At 42.9% G+C, this 19,479-nt stretch overlaps 1 protein-coding gene and 2 long non-coding RNA genes across 3 annotated transcripts; 2 read left to right on the top strand and 1 right to left on the bottom strand.

Moving 5' to 3' along the window:
- Window positions 1–2,994: 2,994 nt before the first annotated feature.
- Window positions 2,995–6,573, top strand: LOC134321531 (uncharacterized). Its single transcript, XR_010013874.1, has 2 exons — window positions 2,995–3,320; window positions 4,223–6,573. It is a non-coding gene; the product is annotated as an uncharacterized LOC134321531 (long non-coding RNA).
- LOC134321529 (5'(3')-deoxyribonucleotidase, mitochondrial-like) lies at window positions 4,412–15,026 on the bottom strand. Its single transcript, XM_063003326.1, has 5 exons — window positions 14,674–15,026; window positions 10,276–10,376; window positions 8,026–8,086; window positions 7,824–7,938; window positions 4,412–4,548 (listed from the first exon to the last, which is right to left on the bottom strand). The coding sequence occupies exons 1-5, from the start codon at window positions 14,938–14,940 to the stop codon at window positions 4,412–4,414; spliced, it is 681 nt and encodes a 226-aa protein (XP_062859396.1). The 5' UTR covers window positions 14,941–15,026.
- LOC134321532 (uncharacterized) lies at window positions 8,721–12,464 on the top strand. The gene is made up of 3 exons (XR_010013875.1): window positions 8,721–8,962; window positions 9,060–9,243; window positions 10,304–12,464. It is a non-coding gene; the product is annotated as an uncharacterized LOC134321532 (long non-coding RNA).
- Window positions 15,027–19,479: the final 4,453 nt, after the last annotated feature.

The following is a 19,479-nucleotide window of genomic DNA, read 5'->3' as shown; positions in this document are numbered from 1 at the left end:
TAAAATTACATATCATTACAATAATTCTCACGTGTATTGATTGGAACAATGTGTGAGCAGTATTTCGGCTCTACAGAACAGAACCTCAACACGACATTTCCTCTGGGTTTAGATACATACACAGAAAACTCAGGAGTGTGTGTGGGGCCCCTCATGAATACAGTTTTAATCTGGGGCCCCTACTTTATGATTTGTAATAATGAAATGTCTACATAGAGACTTATCGCCCCCTAATGGCCAGTGTTCACACTGTTGACACTCGACATTATTATTATACTCATAATTTAACAATGAAGGAGGCCAAAAGTACAATTCCACATTTTAAAATCTTGAGGCAAGTCCCATCGTGTGAGGGCTCCTGCATGTGGCTGCCCAATGTTCTGCAAGGAGTTGTTTACACATTTCAGTAAAACTAAACCATATGTACATACTGTACATACAATGAGATGCCAAACTGAATAGATGTCAAACTGATGGAGGCTCCTCATGGCTTACGTGTTAAACGCAGCAGATCTGATCAGCATAAAGAGCTGAGCAACTTTAATAAAGAATAAGACGAATTATTATGACCAGACAACTGGCTTGATGTACACTCTATAAACAAAAGTGTTGGAACACCTGATCTTGTTAGACATCCCATTCCAGAACCATGTGCATTGTAATAACATTCACTTTCTGAGAAATGCTTTTTACAAGACTATGTGGGAATTTGTGCCCACTGAGTCCATAGAGTCACTGAGGTCAAGAGCTGATGTTGGAAGGAAAAACCTGATTGTTGACAAAGCACGTCTTACAGCGCTCGCTTTGCATTTCATTTACCTTAAATCATTGTTATACACCTGTAGCAGAAACATACACTGATCAGCTCCACTTACCATATAGAAGCACTTTGTAGTTCTACAATTACTGACTGTAGTCCATCTGTTTCTCTGTATGCTTTGTTACCCCCTTTCATGCTGTTCTTCAATGGTCAGGACCCCCACAGAGCAGGTATTATTTAGGTGGTGGATGATTCTCAGCACTGCAGTGACACTGACATGGTGGTGGTGTGTTAGTGTGTGTTGTGCTGGTATGAGTGGATCAGACACAGCAGTGCTGCTGGAGTTTTTAAACACCTCACTGTCACTGCTGGACTGAGAATAGTCCACCAACCAAAAATATCCAGCCGACAGCGCCCCGTGGGCAGCGTCCTGTGAGCACTGATGAAGGTCTAGAACAGGGGTTTTCAACCTTTTTGGACATGCGCCCCCCTTCGTGTGCCAACCGTGAACTTGCGCCCCCCCTCCCCCAACGTGCGCCACGCCCCCCTCCTTTTCGTCAACCACCGCACAGAAATCATTGAGAAAGCTTCTGACAAGCTAAAAGAACGTAATTAATGTTGTGCACATTATATAATTTTGCTGATTGAAAATATTATTTTAAAAAGATAATACAGTCCGACCCCATCTGAGCCGATTCTATCAGCACGTTATATAAATTTGTGGTTCACTTTGGTAAATCATAAGCGGTTCTTGCTTTTTGATGTAGATGAGAGCAGAAAACGTTACTTCACAGAGCATAGACAAAAGTTCATCAATTACTAAGTTGGTTAGTTCGGGATCATCTGCTCTGACTGAAAACGTTTAGCTCCACAGGCAGGACGACTCTGACTCTGTGGTAATACTCAGTATAATTAAGCCTGAGCTTTTTAAGGTAAGCGAGTCACACAAAATGTTCTGTAGTATTTGGTGTTTATTTACAACCGCAACATTCATTATAACAGTAAACACGGAGAGATGACTGAGAAAAGAAACTTACGCTGCACTTAAAATGAATCGACTCCTGAATCACTTATAATTGATACTGTGAACAGAGCGTCTCTCTTAAAGACACAAACACGTCCTATAACAGCGGTCGTCGCTTTTGTCACCGGTTTATCTTCGCTGTGAGCTCTATTTTGAAGGTTTTTTTCAGACGGAACTGAATAACATTAAACGTGCGTGTGAGCGTGGTCAGTTAGACTAATCAAATATGTCTCCCGTGGGTGAAAAATTAATTGCTTTAGTTTTAGAAATAAAAAAATCTAATAATGCCACGCCCCCCGGTCAGGCACTCGAGCCCCCCCAGACAAGTAACCCGGGGGGGCGTGCCCCACAGGTTGAAAACCCCTGGTCTAGAAGATGAGCGACTCAAACAGCAGCAATAGATGAGCGATCGTCTCTGACTTCACATCTACAAGGTGGACCGACTAGGTAGGAGTGTCTAATAGAGTGGACAGTGAGTGGACACGGTATTTAAAAACTCCAGCAGCGCTGCTGTGTCTGATCCACTCATACCAGCACAACACACACGAACACACCACCACCATGTCAGTGTCACTGCAGTGCTGAGAATGATCCACCACCTAAATAATACCTGCTCTGTGGGGGTCCTGACCATTGAAGAACATCATGAAAGGGGGGTAACAAAGCATGTAAAGAAACAGATGGACTACAGTCAGTAATTGTAGAACTACAAAGTGCTTCTATATGGTAAGTGGAGCTGATAAAATGGACAGTGAGGGTAGAAACAAGGAGGTGGTTTTAATGTTATGGCTGATGTGTAATGTATGTCCGAAAAAGCAAGCCATGGTGTGTAGATGCTGTAGAATGTAGAAAACAACGTTGTTATCCATAAACACGAATACAGAAGCGATATTGTAGGTAAATCAACATCATTCTTTATTAAAACCTGTATTTATTTTATTATCATTTCTTTTCATCCCCATACAAGGACGTACAGTTTGTTGTGGAGCACAAAGTACATTTATGAACATGCAGTAACAAGGTGAATTTCAACCGTCTCTAACGATAGCAGTATGACGTAAGAACAGCGAGTGTTTGTGTTACAGTGGTTTTAGGTTTGCAGTGAAATTGCCGAAGTCATTTTCTATCATTTTAGAGGTAGTTATGACTGTGAGGGCTGCATTACCCGACTATTCCCTCCTGTAATCACTCCTAAAAGCAAAATAAACAATAGTAAACACTCTGTATCACTAATACTTTATAATATTGTTTAAAATACACACTCCTGAGCAATATAGGGCCAAACCCAAAATTCCTTTTAATCAAATTACTGGTCATGTTTGCAGCCTTGGTGTTGTCGTGGATAGCCAAGATCATCCCGAATCCTCATCTACGACATCAAAAAGATTTGAGCGTTCCTCTCTATGGAAGCCGCTCAGATTCTGGTCCGATCGCTCGTCATCTCGAGGCAGGACGACTGCAACTCCCTCCTGACAGGAACCCCCCATGTCCACTGTTAAACCCCTGCAAATGATTCAAAATGCAGCTGCCCACCAGGTTTGTACAAATTCTACCTTTTAAACCCACTGTTAGCTCATTTTTTTAAAGCATTTTCTCCCGATTTTTAGCGCGTCTAATTTTTACCCGATTGCATTATGCTTCCTCTGTACTGGTGCTGACCCCCGCCCCGATTGAGGAGAGCGAACTGACACACGCCCCCTCCGACACGTGTGCAGTACCCGACTGCTTCTTTTCACCTGCACGAGGCGAGTTCATATGTGGATCAGCTTTGTGCATGGAGAGACACACCCTGATCAGCATTATTCCTCGACTCTGTGCAGCTCCATCAATCAGCCAGCAGAGGTCGTAATTGCATCAGTTATGAGCTCCCTATCCGGTTCCCAGCCTAGATGAACAACAGCCAAACGTTGTTCATATAGCTGCCCAGCCCAGCCGGATGGCAGAGCTGATGAATTCATAAACAAAAAAAATCCACAACACCATGAAGTGCACAGAAAAAGTCCAGGGGTCTGAATACTTTCCCAAATCCACAGTATACTTATTTAAAGCACCTCCACCTCATCCCTAAATCATAAAAACTATTATAAAAAGCAATAAAATAATCGGAATCCTGGACAGGTACCCTGTTTCATGTGGTGTACAGTCCACGGATCCACATGAACACTTCGTTTCTTCTAATGTGAGTGAATATAGTATAAAAGTTCTGTTCATGTTCGTTTGTGCATTTAGGTTTGTGCAGGTTAGGAGTGAACGTACCGTGTAGGTCTGTTATACAGTATAAATCTATCTGCATGACTTTTAAAATTACTGCTTAATTATTGTTCAGTTAATTAGTCTTACATTATATAATTACATTTGCACAATATTAGTGATGTTGACCAAAAGATGAAATGAAAAGTCTAGATTTTAACCCTTATTTTAAATATTTTGTTTTACAGTGGATGGTGAAGTCGATCATGCTGGTCGTGTCTTTACCCTAAATATATCAGTGACGGGTCATGCGGAGGGATTTGTGCACCACTAACACTGACGGGATCGCTGCAGCTCCGCTCAGGCTGACCCGGGGTGAGGTGGTACAGAGGTACGGCAGGAGGTTTGGCTGGAGGTTTGTGGTTGGCAGTTTCTCGCTAGCGCTTGCTTTCCAGGATCCCCCTCCAGTCATCGCTCCAGGACAGGAGTCGCCTCGGGGTGGCGCCGGCGGGCAGGTGCTTGTTGTGGCAGGCGGTGAAGACAATGTGCTCCCAGGAGGGATTCGGTTCTACACCTGTTACAGGAAAACATCAGGGTTCCAAAAGTTTAGTCTGAGAACAACCAACAGTACCAGCAAGTCTAGGAACCTATTAAAAATTATTTTTGCTAGTTATAACTTTTAGTTTAATTTCATTTTGTGTGTAGGTATGCTTTGTGTAAGTCTAATTCATCTGAATGATTCTCCAGGCCACCTGAGGAGGATGGAGGTTCCTGCTGAGTCTGGTTCCTCTCAAGGTTCTTCCTGCATTTTTAAGGGAGTTTTTCCTGCCACCGTCGCCCTCGGCTGCTCGGCTGTGTTTTTTTTGGTCTGTCGGTCCTGGATTCTGTAAAGTTGCTTTTAGACATAGGGTGTGTTTGAAAACCTAGTGAGCTGCCTTGCTGTCTTACTGCCTACACAGGCAGCTGCCTCAGTAGAGAGGATTCTAATAAGTCGTCGACTTATAAGTCAGGTTACTCTTAACGCACTACTTAGACAGCGATTACGTCCGTTTTCGATTACTAAGCTAACACAGTTAGCCTCATGCCATTCAAACCAATGGGATGAGGTGGCACAACGTGCTAGCATGTCAAGTGACGTCTCCCTCCGTGTACCGGAAACACTTCAACTCTCCCTGACGATGCAATTTACAAATAAACAACACTTGTATAATTACACCTGTATACAGATTAAACATCAACGATGTGTGTGTGGGTGGGTCTTCATACGCTGTGTAAGGACCCTGATCGGCGGAAGAGACGCCTGTGCAGAATGCAGGGGTGAGAAGAGGAGGGCTGTACACGTGTCGGAGGAGGCTCTCCTCAGATGCAATCAAGTATCTCTCAGCAGCGGGAGACAAATTGAGTCACTCAATCGGGAGGAAAATGGGAAGAAAATACATCAATTATTTCAATACTCCCAATTATCAAGTATAATTTATTTACGTGTGAAAAGAACTCAGTTGGTTGCTCCACATCCATCCGCTATGTTTGTAGTTTTTTGTGAGAAACGTCGTGCTGCACTGAATGCTGGGATTGATCTTCAGCACTAAGGCAGCATCGGACGCTCCCTCGTTATTCAGTCAAACTACCGTTCAGATTTAAGGTGCCTCACTAATCAGCATTTTAAGGCACCTTATGCCTGGTTCACACTACACGACTTTTGTCCTGATTTTCGCTCGGCGGCTGGTCAGCGCTAGATTTGCCGGCTCGGGAGCAACTCGGTGTTCGCTCTGCGATCAAAACTCGGCTCTCAATCGCTATGTGTAAACTACTTAACAACTCGATCCGAGCGGCTCGCCAAGCGCTCGGCGACCGAAGCGAGATTTCTAGCATGTCAGATATCTCATCTGAGTTGCCCGACTGGCAGTGAGTGCTGTGTCGAACAGCCAATGAGAACGCAAGATACGGTGTGAGGGGAAACGCAGGGGAGGACAGGTGGGACAGGGGCGTAATATAGTTTATATCAGAATACATCAGCACACACACACAAGTTTTACAGTATTTCTGACCTGATCGTTCTCTACCAAAATACCCACGCTGCATTGCAAAAAATATTTATTAACCTCCAACTCACTATAGAACAATCCATACTGTTCGTGTTGCCAAATCCACTCAGATTCATTTATTTTTCCTCTTTGATTTTACGCTGCACATCAGCGCACAAACTTTGATCTCTCGCTACTTGTTGACGTGCATTTTTAGACGTGGTGTCATTAAACCCCTCGTCACTTCTCACGTGTGTTTTCGTGACAGAACGTAGTTTGGGAGAGCAGAGAAGCTCGTCTGTGATTCCAGTTGGTGATAGATGGTGTAGTGTGTGACCCCCTTACAAGAGATCCAGATTACAAGAGATCCAGTCGTGTAGTGTAAACTGTACTGCGACCCGACCACTTGGAAAGTCGTGTAGTGTGAACTTGGCATAAGAATTCAAACAGCCTCCTTCTCCGTAGCGCGTGTAGGATGACGTAATATGCGTCTATGTAGAGAGCTCACTAGGTTTTCGAACACACCCACTGTCTATTGTAAAAAGCGTTATACAAATAAATTTTACTTGACTTGACTTGTGGAATGAACTGGAGTTCAAAGCTAAGTTCACCAGTAGTTCCACTCATTTCTTTTTGTTCTGAAATACGGTTCTCACTCGTCTTTACATGGGAATACTGTAAACCAGTTTTAGTGCTTTACACAGACGAGCCAAACCATTCAGACCAGCATCATAATACACTCTCAAAACAGCTCTGAGAAGCCTCTGAGGAGCCAAATAACCAGGTCTGAACCGTGTGGTTGTTTGGCACTCTAGTAAGTAAGTAAGTAAGTAAGTAAATCTGATTTATAAAGCACTCTTAAAACAACTCACGTTGACCAAAGTGCTGTACATCGAATAAGCATACACAACATTATGTTAAAAAAGTAAGAACCAAATAAAAATACAGAGTAAGAGAGAAAATAAAACAGATAAAAATAGACTAAACAATTATAATTACCACGGCTCCTCACTGTTCAAATACCAGCTTATAAAGGTATGTTTTTAGGAGTGATTTAAAAACAGCGGCCGAAGGTGCTTGTGGAATATTAGGAGGTCGAGTGTTCCATAGCCTCGGAGCATAAACTGCAAATGCACAAAAGCCCTAGGAACAGTCAACAAATTCTGAGTGGCTGATCTTAAAGATCGCTGTGCGGTTGCGGGAGAAAGCGTACCACTGAGATAAGCCGGGGCTCGACCATTAAGCGCTTTAAAAACAAATAAAAGCACTTTAAACTGAATCCTGTGCTGAACAGGCAGCCAATGTAGTGAGGCGAGGACAGGTGTAATATAGTTTCTTTTCTTGGTATTAGTCAGTAACCTTGCTGCTGCATTCTGGACCACCTGTAAGCGCCGCAACAGAGACTGATTCATCCCAATATACAGAGAATTACAGTAGTCAATTCTTGCACAAATGAATGCATGAATAACTTTTTCCAGGTCAGAACAGCAGAGAAAAGGCTTCATCTTCGCAATATTTCTGAGCTGGAAGAAGCTATTCCTTATTACAGACATGATTTGTTTATCAAATCGGAGGTCAGAGTCAAAGATAACACCAAGATTTCTCACAGATGTTTTGACACATGTAGACAAGTGACCAAGGTTATTGGAGACACTATTGATGTGATGAGGACCCCCAAAAATGATAACCTCTGACTTGCTTTCATTCAGCTGAAGGAAATTGTCAGCCATCCACCTCTTTATGTCTTCAAGACAACTCTGGTGGGCATTCACTCCTGGGTAAAGGTGCACGTGTATGAGGGATTTCAGTCATTCTGAGATCTTACCAAGTATGTCGGGCTTGTCATCAATCAGGATGTCCCCGCTCACTACGGTCTTGTCTCTGGTCAAAATGATCTGCTCCAAGAAATCATAGCCCAGGTGCTTCTCTACCCACGCGTACTGAACACACACACACACACATAATGATAACCTTACACCATATCACAGCCTCGTTTTACCACCACAGGAACAGGAAGCATGACTTACCTTTTCATACTGACAGTAGGCATAGTGTTTGATTGGACTGGTGCAAATGAAGACATCTGTACTGGGAGAAAGAGAGCACCATCAATTACTGGTACACACTCATCGAAGACGCCTATCTAGTACATGTAAAGCTACACTTATTACTAGGTACCTACTAAATTCACTGGAAAATGTGCTTAATTACACAGAGCTGGTTTTTCAAAAATCACAGATTACAGAGATTTATAAAGAAAAGAGCCACATTTCACATCAGTCATTAAATTAAATGATAGAATAAATAGAAGCTACGATACACAGCACAGCTCAGCTCTTAATACAGAGGTACCTCATAACTCGACGTCCCCTAAACTCAAAATCTTTGTACCCTTAAACTCAATGTGTTCAGTTTGTTTTAAAAAAAATTTATTTATTTAATTTCAAATGAACAATGAACAGCCACTTTGTTCAGGTAAAAGGGTCATCAGCGTGTGAATCTGATCTGAATCAGCATTAATGTGGAATAAGCGTCAGATCCAGGGTTACAGCTCCACATGTATCTGTGTTTATCTGGATTCTCCTCCCTGTTTCACTTTTAAACTTGTGTTACAGCTCCAGCTTCTGAGAAATGGTGAGAATCAGAATCAGCTTCTCCCAGAGTCTAAAACGCTTCTGGTTGAAAATAAAGCTTAACGTGGTTTAATGTAGTAAAAGAAGGAGACAGGAGCACTAAACTTCTCTTCATTATTACTGCTCATAAGTTCCTCCACTAATCACATTCCTCACTCACTGTTTTACTACAGTAAGTCACGCTAAGTTTTGTGCACCGCCGTCACACTTCATAGGAAATAGCAGAAGCGGTTTTGTCACTTCTCGTGTGAATGCGCCGGGGCTGAAGGGAATACGGTATTCCGACATCAAGCGTCTCCAGCATTAAGAAGCGTCAGGAAACAATAAAGAAGTAAAACTAAAGTGCAGCTTTTATTGTATTTTTACTGATGTGTAACTGTTAGTAATTGTATTTCAGTGTGTTTATATTATATTTGTGTTATTTTCAGTGTTTAAGAGTCAAAAACAACCTCATTATTTTACATGAGACTAAAATATCTGCAGCTCCACGGGACCATCGACGCATTAACAGGTTTCCCAAACATCCTTATGGGGAAAAAATACCTTGAAACTCAACGTCTTTAAAACTCAACTCAACTCCACTCCCAGAACCCACTGATGTTGAGTTTCCAGGTACCGCTGTAGTTGAATGTAAACCTAGAACATCCAGCGACGGTGTGAGGCTTCACAGAACTGGTTGTTAGTTTTCCAAACTCAGTTCCCCGAGTCGTGTGTTTAGCTGCTTTACTTCCACATCCTGGACGTTTTGACTGAGCGATTGCTAACTGAATTGCCGTAGGATCGCTAGGACGCCTCATAGTGCAGATTAAGCAGTAAACGTGAAGCACTTGAACGCTGCACGAATGAAAAACGTTAAATCATTAAATACAAACTTTAAAGCAAATTGTGTATTATATGGGGAAACGGTTCATTTCAGGGTTCGTGATGCAATTCTCACAGACGTGAATTAGGTAGAGCCTTACTTATGACACAGATGTGGGTATACAATTACCAACTGTAGCTCTGAACACTTTGTTTCCCGTTTATATAAGGGTGGTGCAACATTCTCAGCGGCACAATGACACTAACATGGTATTAAAGGGCAGCGGTAGCTCAGTGGTTAAGGTGCTGGACTAATAATCAGAAGGTTGCTGGTTCAGGCCCCATCACTGCCAAGTTGCTACTGTTGGGCCCCTGAGAAAGGCCCTGAACCCTCAATCGTGTTCAGCCATAATTTTAAGTCGCTTTGGATAAAAGCATCTGTTGTGAGAGCAGGAGTGTTGTTGGGATTTTTAATCACTGTATCAACTAATTGTTAGGTGGAGCACTGTTTTCCCAACCAACACTGAATGTGAGGTGTTTAAACATCTCAACAACACTGCTGCACCTGCTACACCACTACAATGGTGTCATTAGGGTGTTCCACCTATGACCCAAATAACATCTGGTCAGTAGGGGGTCCTTTTGACTGATAAATAAGTTTAACTGTATGTATAAGGTGTAGCTTTTAAAATAATCAATCGATTCATGTACATACCAGATAGGTGTACCTAATAAAGTGGACGGTGAGTGTAGAGAAGATTGTACCACAGGAGAATGGATGAACATAAACATTTTAAAAGCATTTTTATGACATGATGCTGTCCGTGTGTAGCTTGTGCTTACTTCTCCATGTTGGCCATCTCCTTTACAGCCTCCAGACTTCCGGGAAGCGGCTCGAGCTCCATGAAGAAATTCTTGGACTCCCAGATGCTTATGGCTTTTTCCTGCGAGATACACACACGTCCAAAACATTAGGACCGCCCGCCGACGACATCTGAAGATGTTACCAGCACGTTCCTCAATTGCTGTACAAAACAAGGTGACGCTCACATTCCCGGCCAGCTGTGTGATCTTGGAAAATCTCCATCGCTCCAATGTTCGGTACCAGTGTCTGCATGTATATTGTAGATGTATTCAACAGTGGACGTCAGTCAGCATGGGCACTTTGGTCCGTGACTGCACAGACCCGTATACAGAAGGTTCCATGCATTATACATTCACCTCATCACCAGTACCAACTGATCTGCATTTTAAACCCCAGCAGCCCCTCTATTGGTACCACACACCATGGGCGTCATGTCCACCGGTTGACCTGCAGACTGACACCCCACCACATGTACCACATACCCAAACACACACACACCCATTCACCTATAGGGCAATTCAGTGTCTCTAATGAACCTGACTGCATGTTTCTGGACTGTGGGAGGAAACCGGAGCAGACACGGGGAGAACATGCAAACTCAGCACAGAAAGGATCGAACCCAGGACCTTCTTGCTGTGAGGCGACAGTGCCACCCACCGAGCCCAGATTCACCCTGTTTGCTTTAATTATCAATAAGATGTGTCCCGAAATTAATTAGGGTAATCTTGGAGCAATTTGAAGGGCATAAACCAGCCATAAAGTCCAATGAACTGAACTTGTGGAGCTCCACAATCCCTTAATTCTGGCAAGGGTTAGATTTTAGATCACAGATCAATGCACCGCCTTGAACCTTCATAGATGTCCGCCCAGCAAAATCGGGCGTGCAGGCAACCAGAACTCAGAATAGGGTGACAGTTCAGCCTTTAACACAACAATGTTTTTGTTTGTTTGTTTGTTTGCGTTTATTGCCATTCCAGCTCAATTAGGCTATGTACATGGCATTAGCGGTGGGTTCAAAACCAAGTTTAAGCTAAGTAAAAGTTAATGTACTATATTTGGCTTTTAATCTTTATGTAATTCAACAAATTCAGGATTTTTTGTGGGTTATTGCGTTCGAAGAGGTCTTTCATATTTGTGTCTCTGTAAAATATTTTTCTAGTATCTTCGATGGCTTGTTTGTTAGCTGTGTTATGATTCCATTTCTCCTGCCATGTGTTTTTACAAAGTAATTTGACTGTTTAGACGGCATCGGTGGGTGGGACATAGCACCAGGTGATCTGTTTTTCTGCAGCTTTCTTTGCCAGGTCGTCTGTTTTTTCGTTGCCTGTGATATTGCAGTGGCGGGGGATCCAACAATGCGTGACGTGGACGCGTTTTCTAAGTTTTTCTCTGTAGCTATGAGTTTGAAGATAGCTGGGTGATCCGTTTGGAGGGATAGCAGCGCTTGTAAGGACGATTTGGAGTCCGAACATATTAAGAACAACTTGTGCGGGCTTATCTGAATGTAATTCATGGCCAGGAGAATGGCGTGGGCTTCTGCTGTGAAGATAGAGCTGTATTGGGGGAGGCGTATGCTGTGTTGGTAGTCAGATGTATAAGTTGCTGCTCCTACATGTGATTCTGTTTTTGATCCGTCAGTGTAGATGATTTGGTGAGTTGGGTGCATCACTATGACTGTCATGAATTTACTCAGGTAGGTTGTATATCTGGCTAGTTTAAAGATTAACACAACAATGACCCGAAGAATACAGCCAAAACAATGCTGAACCGGTGCTTTTCACCGCTCTACATGTGCTGATGGTTAGTTTCACAGTTGCTTTTATAATAAATAGAAACCATGAAATGATTGCTGTCCATTAATGCAAAGAACTGACACACAAACAACTACCAGCGTCAGTGGCTTCAACTGAGTTAGAAGCCAAGTCTACGACACGCTTCACATCTAAAAATATCTCATCAGTGGCGTTCCTATTGTGGTCTCCTTCCTCTTATGGACTGGGTAAAAGGGGGGTGACGAAATGTGCATAGCTACAGTTGGGTGACGGTAGGTAACTGTGCAATAACCTAAAGCACAGGAAATAGCTGGACGTTAAAAAGCACCATGATCATAAATCCACATTTAAAAATGACATACATTGTTTTTGCTTCATTAAAATGTGCAACTATGTGTATGTGTATTTGTGGTATACATTATAATTCAATATAAAGAACAATATACACCATATAGAAAGTAAGCACTTACACTACATGGACCTACAAGGTATTGGGCCACCCCCTTCTAATATTTGATTTTATGCATTTCATTTACAACAGTTGCAAACAGGTGTAATGAATCAATCATGTAAAGGAAATGACACGCATTTAAATTTGCAGCAACAGTCTGAGGAAGTCCATTTCCTGTTCCAGCATGACTGCGCCCCTGTGCATGCTTTAAAGAAGCTCCAGTGTTCTGCACAGAGCCCCGAACTCATGACTGAATGGGCATAAATTCCCACAGACACAGTTAAAAGTCTTGTGAGATGTTTTCTCAGAAGAGCAGCAGTTGTTCTAGCTCACAAAAATCACACATAGTTCACTCTTAAGCTCATGGTCAGGTGTCCCAATACTTTTGGCCACCTAGTTTATAGTGTAACAGTAGACACTAGTGGTATCAAAAGAATCTGGACACCCTACAATGAGCTTGCTGGACACCCCATTCCAAAACCATGGGGATTGATATGGTGGCACCACCCACTTCTTTAGGCCGTGACAGGCTTTAACACTCTTTTGGGAAGGCCTTCAACAAGATTTTGGAGTGTGCCTGTTGGAACTTATGCCTAGTTAGTTAAACACTTGTGTCAATCAATGTTCCAAATCTTCCCGGTGGTTTCAGCAGGGTTAAAGGTCAGGGCTCTGTATAATTTCTCCACACCAAACATGTCAAACCAAACCATGACCACAGGAGACATGAAATGGCCTTTCCCAAACTGTTGCTATATATTTGGAGCCATAAATTGTATTGTATGTAAATGATTTTATATATCTAATAGGAATGGGTGTGTTCGAGATATCCAAACTCAGTAATTCAATCATTAGGAGGGGCGTCCCAATACTTCTCTTCAGTATAGTGTAATGTACAGCCTAGTGCTGGGCAGTATGACGGTACATTCGGTATCATATCCTCATACGGTATGGATTTATCCTATACCTCCATACCTTAGCATAGTTAATACAACAGCTGTAACTTCATTAGGAGGCAAATCATATAATACTGTTCACCGCTAAAAGCTCTATGGAGCGCCGTGCAGATTAAGTAGTTAGATGAGACTGCTTTCCTCAGTATGGTGAAACAAATAAACAAAAACAGATGGAGGATGAAGAGAGGGAGACCAAATGTGCACAGGAAGAACCTGCCAAAGAAATGAGGCGTGTGGGCAGTTTAGAACAGACTAAAACACTGTATACTGCAGGGCTGTCGAGCCACGGCTGTTACAAACGACGACATTACGAACGCAGTAACGATCCACATACGCAAGGACACGATTCCTCTACAGACGGTCGAGAAAGAAGCTTTCAGAGCGATGATTAAAACTCTGGATAAAACTCCAGGTCTGTCTTACTAAACCAACGTTATGAGTGACCTGGAATCGGAGATATTTAAAGTCGTCCACTTTTCAAACGTGGTTTTATTTGTTAACGAGAGAGCTAAGGGTAATTGTACAATACGTAAAAATTAAATAAACTATAAAAATTGTATATATTGCACTCATACTGATTCCATCATATATTGTGTCATTTTGTGAGGCCGAGCAGCTTATAGTCCTCAAAACCTTCATTATATACACGCTGAAATAAAAACCTTTTATATTCTTTGTCTTTATGACAGTAGAATAAACCACAGACAGATAAAAAGTCCCGTGATATACCGTGAAAACATGGGGATTAATATGGTGGCACCACCCACTTTTTGAGGCAGTGACAGCCTTTAACACTCTTATGAGAAGGCCTCCCACAAGATTTTGGACTGTGCCTGTTGGAACTTATGCCTAATTAGTTAAACACTGGTGTCGATCAATGTTCCAAATCTTCAGAATCTTCAAAAAATACCGTGATACCATGTTTCGGTCACACCGCCCAGCCCTAGTACAGCCTGAGAGGAGGTTAGTGTGCCGGTGATTCTGTTCCCATGGCGGCCAGCCATATAGTGACGTCACAACTCCTAACTCCGAGATATGGAATACACACGCAGTGTGGATCAGTTACCGGCTGTGTTCCTTCTTAATGGTGTAAATTGAATTAATAAAACTAGACTAGGCTAGGCTAGGCTTTGAGATCTTTGTAAGGTCTACCCTAACAGTACGCTGGGTAAAGCGCACACCGCAATCGAGGTCACTTACACACAGATCACCTCTCAACTGTCCGTACTGCGTCGACACCCAAAATCCTCTGCGCTCCTCCAGGCTAATGTACGGCTCTTTAGGGTATTTCTCCCTATATTTCTTTAAAAATCCTCCCTCAAAGTCCGCAATAACACCGTCCATGTCGACCAGGACTCTCAGCCTCTTGTTACCGGTGGACATGTTAGTCCAGCACCGGCGCTGAGAGTGAACCGAGGAAGCGTTCCTCCCGAACCTGCACCACGTCCTCCACCGCTGGAACCACATAATACCTGTTTATTTCCACCTAGAAGCTTTAACCCGGTACAAAAACACGTCCAGAGCTCAGTCCGGGCTCGGTTCTCCGACCTAGTTCACCAGCACGCCGGTTTTCATTGAACAGACTGGAGTAACACTCCTCCTCCTCCTCCTCCTCCTCCGTGCTGCCGGGTGCTTTCTGTAGTGCCTCAGAACCAGAACCGGCTCGGTTCACATTTGTGCCCCTTTATTGCCGAGCTTTGAGTTTGTTTTGTGTTTTTAAGCCCGCATTGTCTCTGTCGTGGTGGTTTATTGACTTCCACCGTGTTCACAAGCTGAATGGAAAAAGGCAGTGTTGATCTGCACTCCCAGTTCCCCCCACTGGGAAGTTTTAACTTGTTTACTCCAGAGCACTGGTGATTCTGTACTGTACTGTACTGTAGTGTGTGTGGTTTGTTTGTTTGTTTGTTTATTAGGATTTTAACGTCATGTTTTACACTTTGGTTACATTCATGACAGGAACGGTTGTTACACAAGATTCATCAGTTCACAAGTTTATATCAAACACAGTCACGGACACTGTAATATCTCCGATTCACTTCACTTGCATGTCTTTCGACTGTGGGAGGAAACCGGAGCACCCGCAGGAAACCCACGCAGACACGGGGAGAACATGCAAACTCCACACTGAAAGGACCCGGACCGCCCCACCTGGGGATCGAACCCAGGACCTTCTTGCTGTGAGGCGACAGTGCTACCCACCGAGCCACCGTGCCGCCCGTGTGTGTGTGGTAATATAGATTAGATTAGATTAGATTCAACTTTATTTGTCATTACACATGTACAAGTACAAGGCAACAAAATGCAGTTTAGCATCTAACCAGAAGTGCAATAAGCAGAAAGTGCAGGATATACAGTATTTATGATATACATTATTTACAGTGGGTAAATAGCAGTGGTATGAACAGGATCTATAAACTATACTATAAACAAGATATGTAGCTAAAAACAATATACATATTAAGGTGCTATGCAGGTTAAAGTGATTAAGGTGCTATGGACACGATCAAGGAATGAGTACGTAAAAACATGGTAAACAGATGTATACAGTATATATGGGATTTATGTACAAATGAGGTATGTACCGATGAAATACTAAGCGGAAAGAGGATAAAAATGTTTGTAGTGCAACCTTGTCAGGAGGAGAGAAGTTGGGGGGATAACAGGGGACAGAGTTCAATATGGAGACAGCTCTGGGGAAAAAGCTGTTCCTCAATCTAGTAGTCCTTGTCCGGAGGCTCCTGAAGCACCTGCCAGAGGGCAGAAGGGCAAATAGTCTGTGTGCAGGGTGGGAGGAGTCCTTAAGAATGCTGCGAGCTCGACGTTTCCTCTGGACGTCCTCAATGGGTGGAAGTGGGGTCCCTGTGATGCGCTGGGCCGTTTTTATCACTCGTTGCAGTGCCTTGCAGGTCACACCAGTGCAGCAGTTCCCATACCAGACTGTGATACTGCTGTAAACGCTGCAGATTTTTAAAATAGTGACAGAATACTTCAAGTGTTTACCTTGATTATCCAGGATAATGCACTCAGTCACAAAATTGGCTGAATTTGGGGTGTTTTTATCCTAATCAAGATAACCAGATGTACCAGCTTTTCTTAGTTTTTCCAAAATACCCTTCCATATTAAAATTCATAAAGGCATACTTAAATTGGGGGTGAAATGTCTTAAACCACCAGTAACAGTAAGTGAAAACTTAATTGTATTAAGAAGAAGACTAGAATAAAACGGCTTTATTTGTCATTTATACATACAGTGTATCACAAAAGTGAGTACACCCCTCACATTTCTGCAGATATTTAAGTATATCTTTTCATGGGACAACAATGACAAAATGACACTTTGACACAATGAAAAGTAGTCTGTGTGCAGCTTATATAACAGTGTACATTTATTCTTCCCTCAAAATAACTAAATATACAGCCATTAATGTCTAAACCACCGGCAACAAAAGTGAGTACACCCCTTAGTGAAAATTCCTGAAGTGTCAATATTTTGTGTGGCCACCATTATTTCCCAGAACTGCCTTAACTCTCCTGGGCATGGAGTTTACCAGAGCTTCACAGGTTGCCACTGGAATGCTTTTCCACTCCTCCATGACGACATCACGGAGCTGGCGGATATTCGAGACTTTGCGCTCCTCCACCTTCCGCTTGAGGATGCCCCAAAGATGTTCTATTGGGTTTAGGTCTGGAGACATGCTTGGCCAGTCCATCACCTTTACCCTCAGCCTCTTCAATAAAGCAGTGGTCGTCTTAGAGGTGTGTTTGGGGTCATTATCATGCTGGAACACTGCCCTGCGACCCAGTTTCCGGAGGGAGGGGATCATGCTCTGCTTCAGTATTTCACAGTACATATTGGAGTTCATGTGTCCCTCAATGAAATGTAACTCCCCAACACCTGCTGCACTCATGCAGCCCCAGACCATGGCATTCCCACCACCATGCTTGACTGTAGGCATTACACACTTATCTTTGTACTCCTCACCTGATTGCCGCCACACATGCTTGAGACCATCTGAACCAAACAAATTAATCTTGGTCTCATCAGACCATAGGACATGGTTCCAGTAATCCATGTCCTTTGTTGACATGTCTTCAGCAAACTGTTTGCGGGCTTTCTTGTGTAGAGACTTCAGAAGAGGCTTCCTTCTGGGGTGACAGCCATGCAGACCAATTTGATGTAGTGTGCGGCGTATGGTCTGAGCACTGACAGGCTGACCCCCCACCTTTTCAATCTCTGCAGCAATGCTGACAGCACTCCTGCGCCTATCTTTCAAAGACAGCAGTTGGATGTGACGCTGAGCACGTGCACTCAGCTTCTTTGGACGACCAACGCGAGGTCTGTTCTGAGTGGACCCTGCTCTTTTAAAACGCTGGATGATCTTGGCCACTGTGCTGCAGCTCAGTTTCAGGGTGTTGGCAATCTTCTTGTAGCCTTGGCCATCTTCATGTAGCGCAACAATTCGTCTTTTAAGATCCTCAGAGAGTTCTTTGCCATGAGGTGCCATGTTGGAACTTTCAGTGACCAGTATGAGAGAGTGTGAGAGCTGTACTACTAATTTGAACACACCTGCTTCCTATGCACACCTGAGACCTAGTAACACTAAAGAGTCACATGACATTTTGGAGGGAAAATTACAAGCAGTGCTCAATTTGGACATTTAGGGGTGTAGTCTCTTAGGGGTGTACTGACTTTTGTTGCCGGTGGTTTAGACATTAATGGCTGTATATTGAGTTATTTTGAGGGAAGTATAAATTTACACTGTTATATAAGCTGCACACAGACTACTTTTCATTGTGTCAAAGTGTCATTTTGTCAGTGTTGTCCCATGAAAAGATATACTTAAATATCTGCAGAAATGTGAGGGGTGTACTCACTTTTGTGATACACTGTATATACATGCACAGTACACTGAAATTCTTTCTTCGCGTATCCCAGCTTGTTTGGAAGTTGGGGTCAGAGCGCAGGGTCAGCCAGGAGCAGAAAGGGTTAAGAGCCTTGCTCAAGGGTCCAACGGTGGCTGCATGGCTGGGATTCAAACTCTTAATCTTTCAGTTGATAGCCCAAAGCTCTACCCACTAGGCTACCACTGTCCCCACGGATGGGGTGGCACGGTGGGTAGCACTGTCTCCTCAAAGCAATTCCCAGGTTGAGCGGTCAGGGTCCTTTCTGTGTGGAGTTTGCATGTTCTCCCCGTGTCTGCGTGGATTTCCTCCCACAGTATAAAGTGAGGTGATTTAGAGATACAAAATTGTCCATGACTGTGTTTGATATTAAACTTGAACTGATAAATCCTGTGTAAGCAGTAAGTACCTGTCCTGTCATGAATGTACCAAAGTGTGTAAAACATGACGTTAAAATCCTAATAAATAAATAAATTACACAGATGTGTGCTCTTTTTTCATTATACACTTTCTTTTGTGTTTCTATTGGGTTTATTTGCTTTGTGTACATGCACGAACACGCTGTAAAAAGATAACAGATATTTAATGGGCTGTAATAAGTCACCTTGCTCTTGTTAAAATATAAAGATACAGGACCTGTATGTACTCTCAAGAATATTCATATGTACATCAACAAACCCAGATCCAAAAATTACTCAGCTATGACAAAAAGAAAAAATCTAAGTAAAACAGACAGCAGTGATTTGCAAAATCGTTTATGACTGATAATTATTTGAGAGCAGTACACGAGTTTTTTTGTATACATACACTCATTCTAAAATTAAAGATGAAACACGGTCCAAAATGGGACAGGGTATGAAAGCCACCTTTCCTTTTATCAGTGTTTTGTAATCGTTTGAGAACTAGGAACACCAATTGTTGTAGTTGTGAAAGTGGAATTTATGCCATTCTGGATTGCTAAAACACATTTTCACTTTGCGTCAGTCCATCTCAGATTGGCTTGAGCCCACCGTAGTTATCTGCATTTCTGGATGTTGTTGATACTGTGTTTACTGACAATGGTTTTCTGAAGTATCCCTGAGCCTGTGTGGTTATATTAGTTAC

The sequence above is a fragment of the Trichomycterus rosablanca genome, chromosome 10, assembly GCF_030014385.1.
Source record: "Trichomycterus rosablanca isolate fTriRos1 chromosome 10, fTriRos1.hap1, whole genome shotgun sequence".
Taxonomy (NCBI): domain Eukaryota; kingdom Metazoa; phylum Chordata; class Actinopteri; order Siluriformes; family Trichomycteridae; genus Trichomycterus; species Trichomycterus rosablanca.
Note: the sequence above shows the minus strand (reverse complement) of the source record. Positions and strands in the feature narration are given on the sequence as shown.

Excerpts from the sequence above, each read along its gene's own strand:
- LOC134321529 (XM_063003326.1), bottom strand. The coding sequence starts at position 14,940 with ATGTGGTTCCAGCGGTGGAGGACGTGGTGCAGGTTCGGGAGGAACGCT. Across the intron at positions 10,377-14,673 it reads AGTTGAGAGGTGATCTGTGT|GAAAAAGCCATAAGCATCTG; the intron begins GTAAGTGACCTC and ends TGTATCTCGCAG. Across the intron at positions 4,549-7,823 it reads TGACAAGCCCGACATACTTG|GTGTAGAACCGAATCCCTCC; the intron begins GTAAGATCTCAG and ends TTCCTGTAACAG.